General features: G+C 45.9%; 1 protein-coding gene across 2 annotated transcripts in view; it reads right to left on the minus strand.

Moving 5' to 3' along the window:
- Nucleotides 1-258: 258 nt before the first annotated feature.
- The window catches only part of brd7 (bromodomain containing 7), a 53,555-nt gene continuing 38,088 nt past the window's right edge, over nucleotides 259-15,725 (minus strand). Inside the window, exons 13-17 of one of the 2 annotated variants that reach the window (XM_072547333.1) lie at nucleotides 14,410-14,466; nucleotides 10,968-11,076; nucleotides 9,692-9,835; nucleotides 8,731-8,874; nucleotides 259-489 (exon numbers count right to left, since the gene is read on the minus strand). In XM_072547333.1, coding sequence (XP_072403434.1) covers nucleotides 386-489; nucleotides 8,731-8,874; nucleotides 9,692-9,835; nucleotides 10,968-11,076; nucleotides 14,410-14,466 — 558 coding nt within the window. In that variant the 3' untranslated portion in view covers nucleotides 259-385. The remainder of the gene's footprint in view (nucleotides 490-8,730; nucleotides 8,875-9,691; nucleotides 9,836-10,967; nucleotides 11,077-14,409; nucleotides 14,467-15,725) is intronic. The other variant, XM_072547334.1, reaches the window with a different exon arrangement.

Raw genomic sequence — 15,725 nt, forward strand, 5'->3', positions numbered from 1 at the left:
AAATGTCCGAAAACAAGTGACTGGAGTGCCAGTTAGTGATCAGATCGATTATCCAAACAAAATATTCCCACCAGTCTCATTTAGATAATCGAGGTTCTACTGTACTGCTTTTCTATAATGGCCAAATTTCTATCCACTTGCTTAACCCATTTTATCCTTGTAGGACCAATGGTTTCTTGATTTTGGTTAGCCCTCTCTGCAAATGCTCATTGGTAACCATGTGCAACAAAGCAGATTATAAATAATACTTAACCCACATTTTTAAAAAAATTCCCACATTTATTTTACACACTTTACAGTACAAAATTTCATATAAAATTGTTTGCCATTTTTGACTGATTATATTATGAGATGAGACATTTTCCTACTCAATAATCTGACATTTTCATATAACAATTGCAATCGGATCCTCATTGATGCTAACCACTGGTTCAAGCTCTGGCAACTCTGTAGTTCCCATCTCTTCCACTGGGTTGCTGTTCCTGGCTCCTGTAATGGTAAGTTTAGAGTCAAGCGTTAAGAGTGGGGTGAAGTGTTTGCTTGAAAAGAAAGCACAGACATTGATCAAGAGTTGGGACATGACAAGTTTCAGTTGTAAGTTTGAAATTGAGGTTGATCAAGTGATTGAACACCAAATTTTGAATGCTGGGTTGATCGTCAGCTCCCACCATAGTGCATCCCCTCCTCTCCCATTCTACAGGAGAAACCTTTTTTATTCTTATTGATAAGATAATCAGAGGATTAGATAGGGTGGACAGTGAGAGCCTTTTTCTTCAGATAGTGAAGGCACATAGATTTAAGACAGATATTAGGGGCATGGAACAGGCTACCTGCAACAGTAGTAGACTTGCTGACATTAAGGGTATTTGACATTCTTATGGATAATAATAGAACAGTATAGGGCCTATATTGTGCTGTAACATTCCATGTTCTGTTCGTTTGTAAGATGAGGGCAGCTAAATATCAACCACATTGCTGGGGGCCTTAAGTCACATGCCATCCAGACCAGGTAATAACAGCAGTTCCCTTCCCTAAAGGGCATTAGGGAAACAGATGGGGTTTTTCTTGACAAGGGATTCATGGTCATTATTAGACTCCTCGTTTCAGGATTTTATTGAATTTGAATCACATTCAAGTCCCTTGTATGTTACCTGGGTCTCTGGCTTTACAATCGAGTGACTATACCACGAGGCATTTACTCCTCGCTGTGACGATATAAAGACGTTTACCTCCGTAGGTGGGATCCCGTCCTTGTGGGTTTTGAATCATTCTAATATCTCATTGGTTTATATGAGGAAAGGGTGTGAAAACATTGTAATCCAGTTTTCTACAGTGAACAACAGGCAAAGGCAACCTGTAATGTGAAAAGTTCTCCAGTGGTGGAAAATACAGCAACCCAGATGTTTAATTAAATTTTATCTAATTTGTATCATGAAGTATATTTGCTATTTAAGCTGGCAGTGTGTTCAAGATAGTTTGACAATCAAATCTCTTTAATAAAAAGAGAGAGCTTTCTACTCCTAGTACGGTGAGGCTATCAAACTGAATTCCTGTACATCTTCCCAAAAAAATGAACACGAATGCTGGATAAAGATGTAAACAGGAGTTATCATACAATAAGCAATTTGACCAAGGTAGGTGAGTACATCAGAACCCAAAATTAAGTACATTTGCTTGGCAAGGTACCAAAGGACTTCAACACCTACCAAAACTGATATACTGCTGAGGCTGTATCAGGCTCTGGTCAGACTGCATTTGGAATGCTGTCAGCAGTTTTGGCTCTGTATTTATGGAAGGTCATGCTGGAATTGGAGTGGGTCCACTGGAGGTTGAAGTGAATGATCCCAGGGATGAAGGGCTTGTCATACAAGGAGAAGTTGAGGTCTTTGGATCTATACTCAGTTTAGAAGGATGGGGGTGTGGGGTGAAACCTCACTAAAATTGAGAGATCTGGATAGAGTGGATGTGGAGAAGGTGTGCCCACTAATAGGAGAGACTAGAACCCAAGGGCACAACTTCAGAGTGAAGGGATAGACCTTTATAATTGAGATTAGCTGAGGAAATTCCCACAAGTGGTAAATCTGTGGAACTCTTTGCTACAAAAGGGTGTGATGGCCTCGTCAGAATGTATTTAAGACCAAGATATAGATAGGTTCTTGCTTAGTAAGGAGTTCAAGGATTATGGGGAGAGAGTAGGAGAATGGGGTAGGGAAACCTATCAGCCATGACTGAATGAGAGTGTGGTGCTGGAAAAGCACAGCAAGTCAGGCAGCATCTGAGGAGCAGGTGGCGGTAAAGGCGATAGGTTGGAACAGAGAAATGGGAAGGAAGATGGACAGATGGGACAGGTCATGAGGATGGTGCTGAGCTGGAGGGTTGGAACTGGAGTACAGTGAAGGGAGGGGAAAATGAGGAAACTGGTGAAATCCACATTGATGCCATGGGGCTGAAGGGTCCCGAGGCAGAAGATGAGGTGTTCTTCCTCCAGGCGTTGGGTGGTTAGGGAGTGGCGATAGAGGAGGCCCAGGACCTGCGTGTCCTCGGCAGAGTAGGAGGGGGAGTTGAAGTATTCAGGCACAGGGCAGTGGGGTTGGTTGGTATGGGTGTCCTGGATATGTTCTCTGAAACACTTTGGGGAGATTGGACGCCTACTCGCAATGTAGAAGAGATCGCATTGGGAACAAGGGATAGAGTAAATAATGTGGAAGTGCAGGTAAAACTTTAATGGATTTGGAAGGTTCTCTTGGGGCCTTGGACGGAGGTGAGGGGGGGAGGTGTGGGCAACTCCTGCAGTGGCAGGGGAAGGTGTCTGGAGAGGAGGGTGGGTTATAGAGTCAAGAGGCATAGAGATGTACAGCACGGAAACAGACTCTTCGGTTCAACCCGTCCATGCCGACCAGATATCCCAACCCAATCTAGTCCCACCCGCCAGCATCCGGCCCATATCCCTCCAAACCCTTCCTATTCATTTACCCAAATGCCTTTTAAATGTTGCAATTGTACCTGCTTCCATCACATCCTCTGGCATCTCATTCTATACACATACCACTCTCTCTGTGTGAAAAAGTTGCTCCTTAGGTCTCTTTTATATCTTTCCCCTCTCACCCTAAACCTGTGTCCACTAGTTCTGGACTCCCCGACCCCAGGGAAAAGACTTTGCTATTTATCCTATCCATGCCGCTCATAATTTTGTAAGCCTCTATAAGGTCACCCCTCAGCCTCCGATGCTCCAGGGAAAACACCCCAGCCTGTTCAGCCTCTCCCGATAGCTCAAATCCTCCAATCCTGGCAACATCCTTCTAAATCTTTTCTGAACCCTTTCAAGTTTTACAACATCCTTCCGATAGGAAGGAGACCAGAATTGCACGCAATATTTCAACAGTGGCCTAACCAATGTCCTGTACAGCCGCAACATAACCTCCCAACTCCTGTACTCAATACTCTGACCAATAAAAGAAATCATACCAAAGCCGCCTTCACTATCCTATCTACCTGCGACTCCACTTTCAAGGAAATATGAACCTGCACTCCAAGGTCTCTTTGTTCAGCAACACTCTCTAGGCCTAACCATTAAGTGTATAAGTCCTGCTAAGATTTGCCTTCCCAAAATGCAGCACCTCATATTTATCTGAATTAAACTCCATCTGCCAATTCTCGGCCCAATGGTCCATCTGGTCAAGATCCTGTTGTAATCTGAGGTAAACTCCTTCGCTGTCCACTACACCTCCAATTTTGGCGTTATCTGCAAACTTACTAACTATGCCTATTACGCTCACATCCAAATCATTTATGTAAATGACAAAAAGTTGAGGATCCAGCACCGATCCTTGTGGCACTCCACTGGTCACAGGCCTCCAGTCTGAAAAACAACCCTCCACCATCACCCTCTGTCTTCTACCTTTGAGCCAGTTCTGTATCCAAGTGACTAGTTCTCCCTTTCGTCCGTGAGACCTAATCTTGCTAACCAGTCTCCCATGGGGAACCTTGTCAAACACCTTACTGAAGTCCGTATAGATCACATCTACCGCTCTTCCCTCATCAATCCTCTTTGAGTTTTTTGAAGAAGTAACAATCAAGTTTGTGAGACATGATTTCCCACGCACAAAGCCATGTTGACTATCCCGAATCAGTCCTTGCCTTTCCAAATACATGTACATCCTGTCCTTCAGGATTCCCTCCAACAACTTGCCCACCACCCCCGTCAGGCTCACTGGTCTATAGTTGCCTGGCTTGTCCTTACTGCCTTCTTAAAGAGTGGCACCACATTAGCCAACCTCCAGTCTTCCAGCACCTCTCCTGTTACTATCTCAGCAAGAGGCCCAGCAATCACTTCTCTAGCTTCCCACAGAGTTCTATGGTACACCTGATCAGGTCCTGGGGATTTATCCACCTTTATGCATTTCAAGACATCCAGCACTTTGTCCTCTGTAATATGGACATTTTGCAAGGTGTCACCATCTATTTCACTACTTTCTAATCTTCCATAGCCTTTCCCACAGTAAATACTGATGCAAAATACTCGTTTAGTATCTCCCCCATTTTCTGCAGCTCCACACAAAGACCGCCTTGTTGATCTTTGAGGGGCCCTATTCTCTCCATAGTTAATCTTTTGTCCTTAATGTATTTGTAAAAACCCTTTGGATTCTCCTTAACTCTATTTGCCAAAGCTATCTCATGTCCCTGTTTTGCCCTCCTGATTTCCCTCTTCAATATACTCCTACTGCCTTTATACTCTTCTAAGGATTCACTCGATCTATCCTATCTATACCTTGCAAATGCTTCCTTCTTTTTCTTAACGAAACCCTCAATTTCTTTAGTCATCCAACATTCCCTATACCTACCAGCCTTTCCTTTCACCCTGTCAGGAATATACTTTCTCTGAAGTCTCGTTATCTCATTTCTGAAGGTGTGGAGCTGACGAGATAGTCGTGGAGGGAACAGTCTTTATGGAAAGATGATAGGGCTGGGAAGGGAAATATATTTGTGGTGGTGGGGTCTGTTTGTGGGTGGCAGAAATGGCGGAGGATGATGCAATGTATATGGAAGTTGGTGGGTGGAAGGTGAGAACCGGGAGTGAGGGGGGTTCTGTCCTTGTTGCGGTTGGAGGGGTGGTATTCAAAGGCTGAGGTGCAGGAAGTGGATGAGGTGTGCTGGAGGGCTTCATCAACCACGTGGAAGGGGAAATTACGGTCTTTAAAGAAGGAGCCGTTTGGTATGCTCTGTGGTGGAGCTGGTCCTCCTGGGAGCAGATGCAGTGGAGGCGGAGGAATTGGGAATAAAGGATAGCATTTTTAAAGGAGTCAGGGTGGGAAGAGGTGTAATCCAGGTAGCTGTGGGAGACGGTGGGTTTGCAGAAAATGTCAGTGTTCAGTCGGTCACCGTTGATGGAAATTGAGAGGTCCAGGAAGGGGCTAGAGTTGTGTGAGATGGTCCAGGTGGAAGATGTTGGTGAAGTTGATGAACTGTTCAACCTCCTTGTGGGAGCACGAGGTGACGCCAGTGCAATCGTCAATGCAGCGGAGGAAGAGGTCGGGAGTGGTGCCAGTGTAACTGTAGAAGATGGACTGTTCTACGTAACCGACAAAGAGACAGGCATAGCTGGGGCCCATGTGGGTGCCCATGGTTACCTCTTTCACCTGGAGGAAGTGGGAGGATTCAAACGAGAAATTGTTTGGGGTGAGGACCAGTTCAGCCAAACAAATGAGTGTCAGTGGAAGGTACTGTTGGGGATGTCAGGAGAAGTGGAGAGCTTGGAGGCCCAGGTCATGGCAGATGGAGGTGTACAGAGACTGGATGTCCGTGGTGAGGATGAGGCATTGGGAGCCAGGGAAACGCAAGTCTTGGAGGTGGTGGAGGGTGTGAGTGGTGTCCCGAATGTATGTGGGGAGTTCCTGGACTGCGGGGGAAAGGACAGTATTGAGGTAAGTGGAGATGAATTTGGTGCTGCAGGAGCAGGCTGGGATGATAGGTCAGCCAGGAGAGTCAGGCTTGTGGATCTTGGGTAGGAGGTATAATTGGGCAGTGCGGGGTTCCCAGACTATGAGGTTGGGAGCTGTGGGTAGGAGATCTCATGAGGTTGTGTATGATCTGGGAGATGATGGTTTGATCATGGGGGAGGGGTTAAGGTCATGGTCGAGGGGGCGGTAGGAGGAGGTGTCTTCAATTTGGTGCCTGGATTTAGTGATATCGAAGTCAGTGCGCCAAACTACCGCTGCACCCCTCCTTGTCCCCTTGTTTGATGGTGAGGTTGGGGTTGGAGCAGAGGGAGTGGAGAGCTGCACATTGTGAGGGTGGTAAGTTGGAGTGGGTGAGAGGGGTAGACAGGTTGAGGCGGTCAATGTCCCGGCGGCAGTTGGAAATGAAGAGGTCGAGGGTGGGTAACTGACCGGCATGGGGTGTCCAGGTGGATGGGGTGTGTTGGAGGTGGACGAAGGGGTCCTTGGGAGGTGGGTGGAAGTCTTGACTGAAAAGGTAAGCTTGGAGCGGAGATGGCAGAAGATGAACTGTTCCTCACCCTCAACAATTTTGCCTTCGACTCCTCCCACGCACACCAAATGAAAGGGGTATTCAGGGCACCCACAGGGGCCCCAGCTATGCCTGTCTCTTTGTCGGCTATGTGGAACAGTCCACCTTCCACATTTACACCGGTACCATTCCCCAGTCTTTCTTCCACGACATCGATGACTGCAGTGGCGCCACCTTGTGCTCCTGCGAGGAGGTTGAACAATTCATCAACTTCACCAACATACTTCACCCCGACCTTAAATTGACCTGAATCATCTCCGACACCTCCCTCCCCTTCCTGGACCTCTCCATCTCCATCAACGGTGACCGTATCAACATGACATTTACTATAAACCTACCGATTCCCACAGCTACCTGGATTATACTTACTCCCACCCTACCTCCTGTAAAAATGCTATCCCTTATTCCCAATTCCTCAGTCTCCACTGCACTTGTTCCAGGAGGACCAGTTCCACCACATAACACACCAGATGGCCTCCTTCTTTAAAGACCGTAATTTCTCCCACCATGTGGTTGAAGATGCCCTGCAGTGCATCTCATTCACGTCCTGCACCTCCACCCTCGAACCCCACCCCTTCAACCGCAACAACAACAGAACCCCCTGGTTCTCACCTTCCACCCCACCAAACTCCATATACATTGCATCATCCTCTGTCATTTCTGCCGCCTACAAACAGACCCCACCACCACAGATATATTTCCCTCCCCAAACTATCTGCTTTGCGTAAAGACTGTTCCCTCCGCGATTACCTCGTTAGGTCCAAGCCCCCCAACAACCCACCTTCCCCTTCCAGCACCTTCCACTGACACCACAGGAATTGCAAAACCTGTGCCCATATCTCCACCCTCACCTCCATCCAAGGCCCCAAAGGAGCTTTCCACATCCGTCAAAGTTTCACCTGCACTTCCAGACATCATTTACTTTATCCATTGCTCCCGATTTCAGAGAACATCTCCGGGACACCCACACCAACCAACCCCACCACCCCGTAGCCAACCATTTCAACTCCCCTCCCACTCTCACTCTGCAGAGGTCGTGCAGGTCCTGGGCCTCCTCCATCACTACTCCCTTACCACCAGACGCTTGGAGGAAGAACGCCTCATCTTCTGCCTCAGGACCCTCCGACCCTATGGCATTAATGTGGATTTCACCAGTTTCCTTATTTCCCCTCCCCCCACCTTACCCCAGTTCCAACTTTCCAGCTCAGCACCAGCCTCATGACCTGTCCCATCTGTCAATATTCTTTCCCACCTATTTGTCCCATCCTCCCCGACCTATCACCATTACCCCTACCTCCATCCACCTATAGCACTCTCAGCTAAATTCCCCCAGCCGCACCCTACCCCCTCCCATTTATGTCTCTATCCCCGAGGGTCCCAGCCTCATTCTTGATGAAAGGCCTTTGCCGGAAACATCAATTTTCCTGCTCCTTGGATGTTGCCTGACCTGCTGTGCTTTTACAGCACCACTCTTGACTCTGATCTCGAGCATCCATGCATCCATAGTCTTCACTTTCACCCATGACTGTATGAGAGCAGACTCGATGGGATTAATGGCCTAATTCTGCTCCTGTATCGTATGGTCAATCATAATAAAGCATGGGAGCAGTACATTCAACAAGGTGGGCTAAGCAGCGATAACAGGACTTCTTTGTAGTGAGTTTTGAGAAGAGGTTCTGGTTGTAGGTTTGCTCGCTGAGCTGGGAGGTTCATTTCCAGACATTTCGTCACCCTACTAGGTAACACCTTCAGTGGGCCTCAGGCGAAGCAGTGTACATGATTCCTGCTTTCTATTTATATGTTTGGGTTGGTGATGTTATTTCCTGTTTTTGTTTGTATGCCTTACCACACATTTCACCTTCAACAACCAAACCTACACACAAAGGATCTCTGATATCAGGGTGCTTAGCAGAGGCAGTAATGCAAAGACCCTAACAAACAGCTCTGCGAACCATCCAACCCAAGCTCTGGGTCCGCTACGTGGATGACACCTTTGTCATCACTAAATGAAACAACTTAGAGTAAACCTTCAAGACTATCAATAATACCCTTATTGGCATAAAATTCACTAAAGAGGAGGAAAACAACAACAAACTGCCATTCCTAGATGTCATAGTAGAGTAGCCAATGGGCAAATTCAAACCAGCATCTACAGGAAAGCAACAAATTTTAAAATATTATCACTTAATCCCTCCCGTTACTTACCAGATAATGATTCTGATGAGGAACTGTCCATCATTTCCAAGGGTACTGTAATTCCCATAGCCTTGCGAATGCCAGCAACACTAGTAATGTCCCCAGGAGCCACTTGGCTTGCCAATTCTTTCAGGTTTCCAGTTACCCTTTCAGCTGAACAAACAGATTTGAAAATGCTATTAATGATTACAGCAGGTCAACAAGATATTGGCTTCTTTGGCTGGATGACTGCACAGCTACAGTATTATGACTGAACTACTACACTAATATGCAAAGCAATGGGTGATGATACACAATACATTATCTCACGTTTTGCAAGATCAACATTTAAATGTCAATTTACTTTCGCCCTGAAATCTTTTCATGCTATCACAGACCGAATACTTTGAGGTTTACTGACATTTCACTTTAGTTAAATACTGGGGTTGAGTCTAATAGTATCCAAGACTAAAAATATGCAAGGTTAATTATTTACATCAGCAATCTTTATGATTAATAATGCTGAAAACAATGCTCTAGGCAAGAATTTTAATATTCTTCTAGCTGGCAAATACTTCAGACCATTCACATTCATCTTTTCTTTGACATGTATTACTGCTATTTATTTCATTTTAAAATTGTTAACACATGATTAATATCTTTAATATATTTTGATAACTCAAATTTAGGTTTGAAATGCAACAGCTATTTACATTGTCAATGTTTTGTTTTGGACTTGTGTTAGCAAAGTCAATGTCAGACATAATGCTTAATGCTACTTAAAAGAATTAAAATCTGACAAACGCTATAAACTCAAATCTAACTAATCAAAACCAACTGCTCTAAGGTAATTAATGCAGAAGATATAGAAAGAAACAGATGTCAATGATGTCTTGATTTAACAATAAAAAGAATGGTTAGCAGGTGCAGTACAATGTTCCTGTACTGAAAGCAGTGTTTGTGTAATGGTCATAAAAGATATTTAATGTACCAATTAGCAACTCTCGAATGGAAGGTCCAAATAGACAGAGCGTGGCAGATGGGGGTCTGGTACTGAAACGCTCATTCTGTGCTTGCTGTAGATCTTGTAGTAACTTGGTCGTTTCATCCAGCTTCTTCTGAAACATCCCAGACTCTGCAAACCAGTAAGACAATCAATTTGAGGAAATACAAAAATTTGGATATTTTTATGTTGCCAGATCTTCAGCATTATACTTATACTTATTTCTTGTAGCATTACAAAAGTTGATTTAATTAATACGTGTCAGCTGCGCCTCTGTTGATCACATTCCACATCGGAAGTCTCAGCACTAAAATCCAAACTGATACTCCACTACAATACTGGGGGACTGGCAGAAGTGAAACAGAGTGGACCTGCTCAGATTTTTCTATTAGCTTCACAATGGGGGTTAAGCGGGGGGTGGGGGATGGTAGATATGTGTAATGTTTTGCACTGAGCACGTCAAGCACAGCAGGAGTGAGTGGCTGTTATAGTTATCACTTTAATGGAAGTAAGGCAATAAGTTAATTCAACGCTGGGCAGCAAATCAAAGTAGCAGGTGTGGCAGGAAATGAGCCAGATGTGGCTGCTAATCTTGCAGCAATTAAAACTGCCTCCTTTTCAAAACGAAAAACAAAACGGCCTCTTCCAAATTAGGCCACGATTTGTGTTCATCTAAAACAGAACACATTCAGGTTTTTAAAAAACACAATCATGTAGACACTGAAGACCTATTACCAGTGGTGTGCAGTAAGGTCAGTGCTAAGTCCACTGCTTTTCATCATTTATATAAAATGATCTGGGTGTGAATATAGGAGGGGAAAGATATAAAAGACACCTAAGGGGCAACTTTTCCATGCAGAGGGTGGTACGTGTATGGAATGAGCTGTCAGAGGAAGTGGTGGAGGCTGGTACAATTACAGCATTTAAAAGACATCTGGATGGGTATATGAACAGGAAGGGTTTGGAGGGATATGGGCCGGGTGCTGGCAAGTGGGACTACACGGAGTTGGGATACCTGGTCGGCATGGACGAGTTAGACTGAAGGGTCTGTTTCCGTGCTGTACATCTCTATGATTAGAAAGTCTGTAAATGACCAAACAGGTGGTGTAGTGAACATTGAAAACAATTATCTCAGAGTATACTGGAACCCTGGGGAGAAGATCGGAGTATAGTAAAAACACTTCCACATATTGTATGTACAGAAAGGGGTGCATCTGTGCTGCAGTTTCTGTATAACTTCAAAACAGTTCTCAAGATTACATACCTTCTGATTCAGGCTCCCCACTTATTACTGATTGTAGGGAAGCAAAGCTGTCATTGACACGGCCAAATCCCGACTCCAGCGGTGGCCGAGGAGATTCAGCAGGAGCACTCTAGATAGAAGAAAACGAAAATATGACTCAAAAGGAACATTTTAATCTTAATAAAAGTTCATTGTGCATTATGTACGATAGCTAACCCTGCATTTTTTGAAAAAAAAAGCAGATTCTGGGATAATGTCAAAATGTATCTTCATGACTGTGGTTTGCTGTTCTTCAGCTTAATGCAGCTGGAAATATGGAATGAGGATAAGACTGGCAATCTGTCCAATCTCCCCTCAACCCTACTGGGAGCTTAGAAGGTTAGTTAGTGAATCAAAAATAACTAGGCAGCTGCTTCTGTTGTATATTTCCAAATATCAGGACTTCCGCCCCCCACTACTGTCGTGTTTGCCACCACTTCAACCCCCACCAACGCCACTCACCTGCATTCTGCTGACACACCCTCCCACTGTCACCATCTCCGCCCCCCAGAACCCTGAGGGGAACACCACCCCTGCTCATGACTCCACCCCCATTCCCCCCACCACCACACCCACTCCAGTTACAGGCTCCGCCCCCACTCCTAGCTCCACACTCACACCAGGCCCGAGGTCTCAGCCCTGCCGAGTTTCACCATCCCTCCAGACCTCCCCCTCACTGAGGACGAACGATCAGTCCTCAGCAAAGGACTCACCTTCATCCCCCTCTGTCCATGCATAAATGAATTTAATACACGCAGTGACGTCGAACACTTCTTCCGCTGCCTCCGCCTCAGAGCTTACTTTCACAATCAGGACTCCCACCCATCCTCTGAGGACCCCTTCGCCCACCTCCAACACACTGCATCCACCTGGACACCCCGTGCTGGCCTATTACCTGCCCTCGACCTCTTCATCTCCAACTGCTGCCGGGACATTAACCGCCTCAACCTGTCGACCCCCCTCCCCCACTCCAACCTCTCACCCTCACAACGCGCAGCCTTCCAATCCCTCTGCTCCAGTGCCAACCTCTCCATCATGCCAACAGATAAAGGGGGCGCAGTGGTAGTCTGGCGCATTGACCTCTACACCGCTGAAGCCAAACGCCAACTCGAGGACACCTCTTCCTACCGCCCCCTCGACCATGACCTCATCTCCCAGACCATAGAGAACCTCATCACCTCAGGAGATCTCCCACCTACAGCTTCCAACCTCATAGTTGGGGAACCCCGCACTGCCCGGTTCAACCTCCTTCCCAAGATCCACAAGCCTGACCACCCTGGCCGACCCATTGTCTCAGCATGCTCCTGCCCCACTGAACTCATTTCTATCTACCTCGACACTGTCCTATCCTTAGTCCAGGAACTCCCCACATACGTTTGAGACACCACCCACGCCCTCCACCACCTCCAAGACTTCAGTTTCCCCAGCCCCCAACGCCTCATCTTCACCATGGATATCCAATCCCTCTACACCTCCATCTGCCATGATCAGGGCCTCCAAGCCCTCCATCTCTTTTGCTCCTGACGTCCCCAACAGTACCCTTCCAACGACACCAATTCATTTGGCCGAACTGGTTCTCACCCTTAACAATTTCTCCTTTGAATCCTCCCACTTCCTCCAGACCAAAGGGGTAGCCATGGGCACATGTATGGGCCCCAGCTATGCCTGTCTCTTTGTTGGCTACGTAGAGCAGTTGATCTTCCGTAATTACACTGGCACCACTCCCCACCTCTTCCTCCGCTACATTGATGACTGCATTGGCGCCACCTCGTGCTCCCGTGAGGAGGTTGAGCAATTCATCAACTTCACCAACACATTCCACCCTGACCTTAAAATTTACCTGGACCATCTCTGACATCGCCCTCCCCTTCCTGGACCTCTCTATCTCCATTAATGACGCCGACTTGACACTGACATTTTTTACAAACCCACCGCTCTCACAGCTACCTGGATTACACCTTTTCCCACTGTACCTCCTGCAAAAATGCCATCCCGTAATCCCTATTCCTCCGCCTCCGTCATATCTGCTCCCAGGAGGACCAGTTCCATCACAGAACACACCAGATAGCCTCCTTTAGAGACCGCGATTTCCCTTCCCACGTGGTTAATGATGCCCTCCAAAGCATCTTGTCTACATCCCGCCCCTCCGCCCTCAGACCCCACCCCTCTAACCGTAACAAGGACAGAACGCCCCGGTGCTCACCTTCCACCCTACAAACCTTTGCATCAACTAAATCATCTGCCAACATTTCTGCCACCTCCAAACAGACCCCACCACCAGGGATATATTTCCTTCCCCACCTCTTTCCGCCTTCCACAAAGACTGTTCCCTCCATGAGTAGCTGGTAAGGTCCACGCCTCCCTACAACCCACCCTCCCATCCTGGCACCTTCCCCTGCCACCGCAGGAATTGCAAAACCTGCACCCACACCTTCTCCCTCACCTCTATCCAAGGCCCTAAAGGAGCCTTCCACATCTATCAAAGTTTTACCTGCACACCCACCAATATTATTTGTTGCTCCCGATGCGGTCTCCTCTACATTGGGGAGACTGGACGCCTCCTAGAAGAGCGCTTTAGGGAACATCTCCGAGACACCCACACCAATCAACCACACCGCCCCGTGGCCCAACATTTCAACTCCCCCTCCCACTCTGCCGAGGACATGGAGGTCCTGGGCCTCCTTCACGGCCGCTCCCTCACCACCAGACACCTGGAGGAAGAACGCCTCATCTTCTGCCTCGGAACACTTCAACCCCAGGGCATCAATGTGGACTTCACCAGTTTCTTCATTTCCCCTTCCCCCACCTCACCCCAGTTCCAAACTTCCAGCTCAGCACTGTCCCCATGACTTGTCCTACCTGCCTATCTTCTTTTCCACCTATCCACTCCACCTTCCCCCCCACCCCACCCGACCTGTCACCTTCATCCCCTCCCCCACTCACCTATTGTACTCTATGCTACTTTCTCCCCACCCCCGCCCTCCTCTCACTTATCTCTCCACCCTTCAGGCTCTCTGCCTGTATTCCTGATGAAGGGCTGTTGCCTGAAACGTCGATTTGACTGCTCCTCGGATGCTGCCTGAACAACTGTGCTCTTCCAGCACCACTAATCCAGAAATATTTCCAAATATCAGCAGATCTGTTGAACAGATTGAGCATATACAATGCAAAATATATGAATGTTGCTGCAAAAGCCAAAAGTTTGTATGATTTTTCTATCCTGCATTGATATACTGCTCTGCCCATTTTAGGAGCTAAAAATATGTCTACTGTTTTAAGAACATTTAATCAAAGATATTTTAAACCTGTGTATTGACACGATTAACAAGGAGAATTTGCAGCTTTCCAAATTTAATTATTCAGATTCACAACACAAACATAATACTCTTTAAGGGGATACTACATGAGCAGATATCAGTATTACCTGTACATCTTCAGAAGTATTAAGAATATTCAGTTCATCTTCATTATTATGTGTAGTCTGCAAGATTTGATTGTGAAAATAAATACTAAATAGCAACAAAATGATTTGCAGAATACGTCATGTATTACTATTGCATAAATGTGTGTCATAAATTACTATTAAACTGGAATGATGGAAATTTGTAGAATGAAAAATATAAATTTGTCATGTTTCTGTAGGTTTGAGTCAAATCAAAATGCAAGACCGTATGGTCATTGCAGTTGCACAGTGAATGCGGCTGTAACAATTGATTTCGGCATAGCTGTATGCACTAAAGGCTTCATCTTTTAATATAGAGCACTGTTATATAGTTTAAACAGATGATCTCTTTTCTACCATACTGACATTTTCAGGAATTAAAAATCCGAATAAGTCTTTAAAAGTCTCCCCTTCATTGTCCCATCCCCTCATTCCCATATCTTTTGCTCACTCACCACCTGTTTGCAGTTCAGTCTATTTTTCTCTTTCCTTACTATCTCCCATCTATTGTTTCTTGCTGTTTCATGGTTGTCTTTCACTTCTCATCAGACCAAGAAGCACGTGTTTAGACAAGGCATTTTACACAGGCTGGTGGCAGGCAGCTGAACTAAAGAGCTCTGAAGCACATTTGACAATGAACGGTAAAGGAGGAGGGGAAGTCTAGATAATAAGGGATACAGAGTCATAGGCAGGTTGCATGAGAGAACAAGAAAGTGGCAGATTCAGCATAATACAGGTACACAATCCTTTATCAGAAATCAGGAACTTTTTTTTGTGGAGTATGGAGCGTCATTTTGGCATGCAAACAGGTCATGCAACCCCACACCTACTTGAACCACGTTGTAGCGCGGCCCAGTACTGGCAGGCGTCAAGTGTGTCTCAGCACTTGTGCTACTCACACGTGCACCTGCTGTTCGGTAATTTTTTAAAAATTTCACTGTGAAAATGTCATTTATTCCAAAATCTGAAAAATTCTGAATTCCAAATCATAACTGGCCCCAAGGATTTCGGATAAAGGATTGTGTACCTGTATAGGGAGGTGTGAGGTTATTCACATTTGATAGTCAAGAAAAGAAAAGCATAGTGTTTTAAAAAGGAAAGAAAATTGTTAAGCGTCGATGCTCAGAGAGACTTTGGTGTACTCGTACAAGGATCACAAAACGTTAAAACGAGATACATTAGAGAATTAGGAAAGCAAATGTCATATTGGTCTTAATGCAAGGGAATTGGAATTTGAGAATGAAGTCTTACTGTAGATGTAAAGTACTTTGATGGAATACCGTGCAGCTTTATAGACT

The sequence above is a fragment of the Chiloscyllium punctatum genome, chromosome 26 (genome assembly GCF_047496795.1).
Source record: "Chiloscyllium punctatum isolate Juve2018m chromosome 26, sChiPun1.3, whole genome shotgun sequence".
Lineage (NCBI taxonomy): Eukaryota > Metazoa > Chordata > Chondrichthyes > Orectolobiformes > Hemiscylliidae > Chiloscyllium > Chiloscyllium punctatum.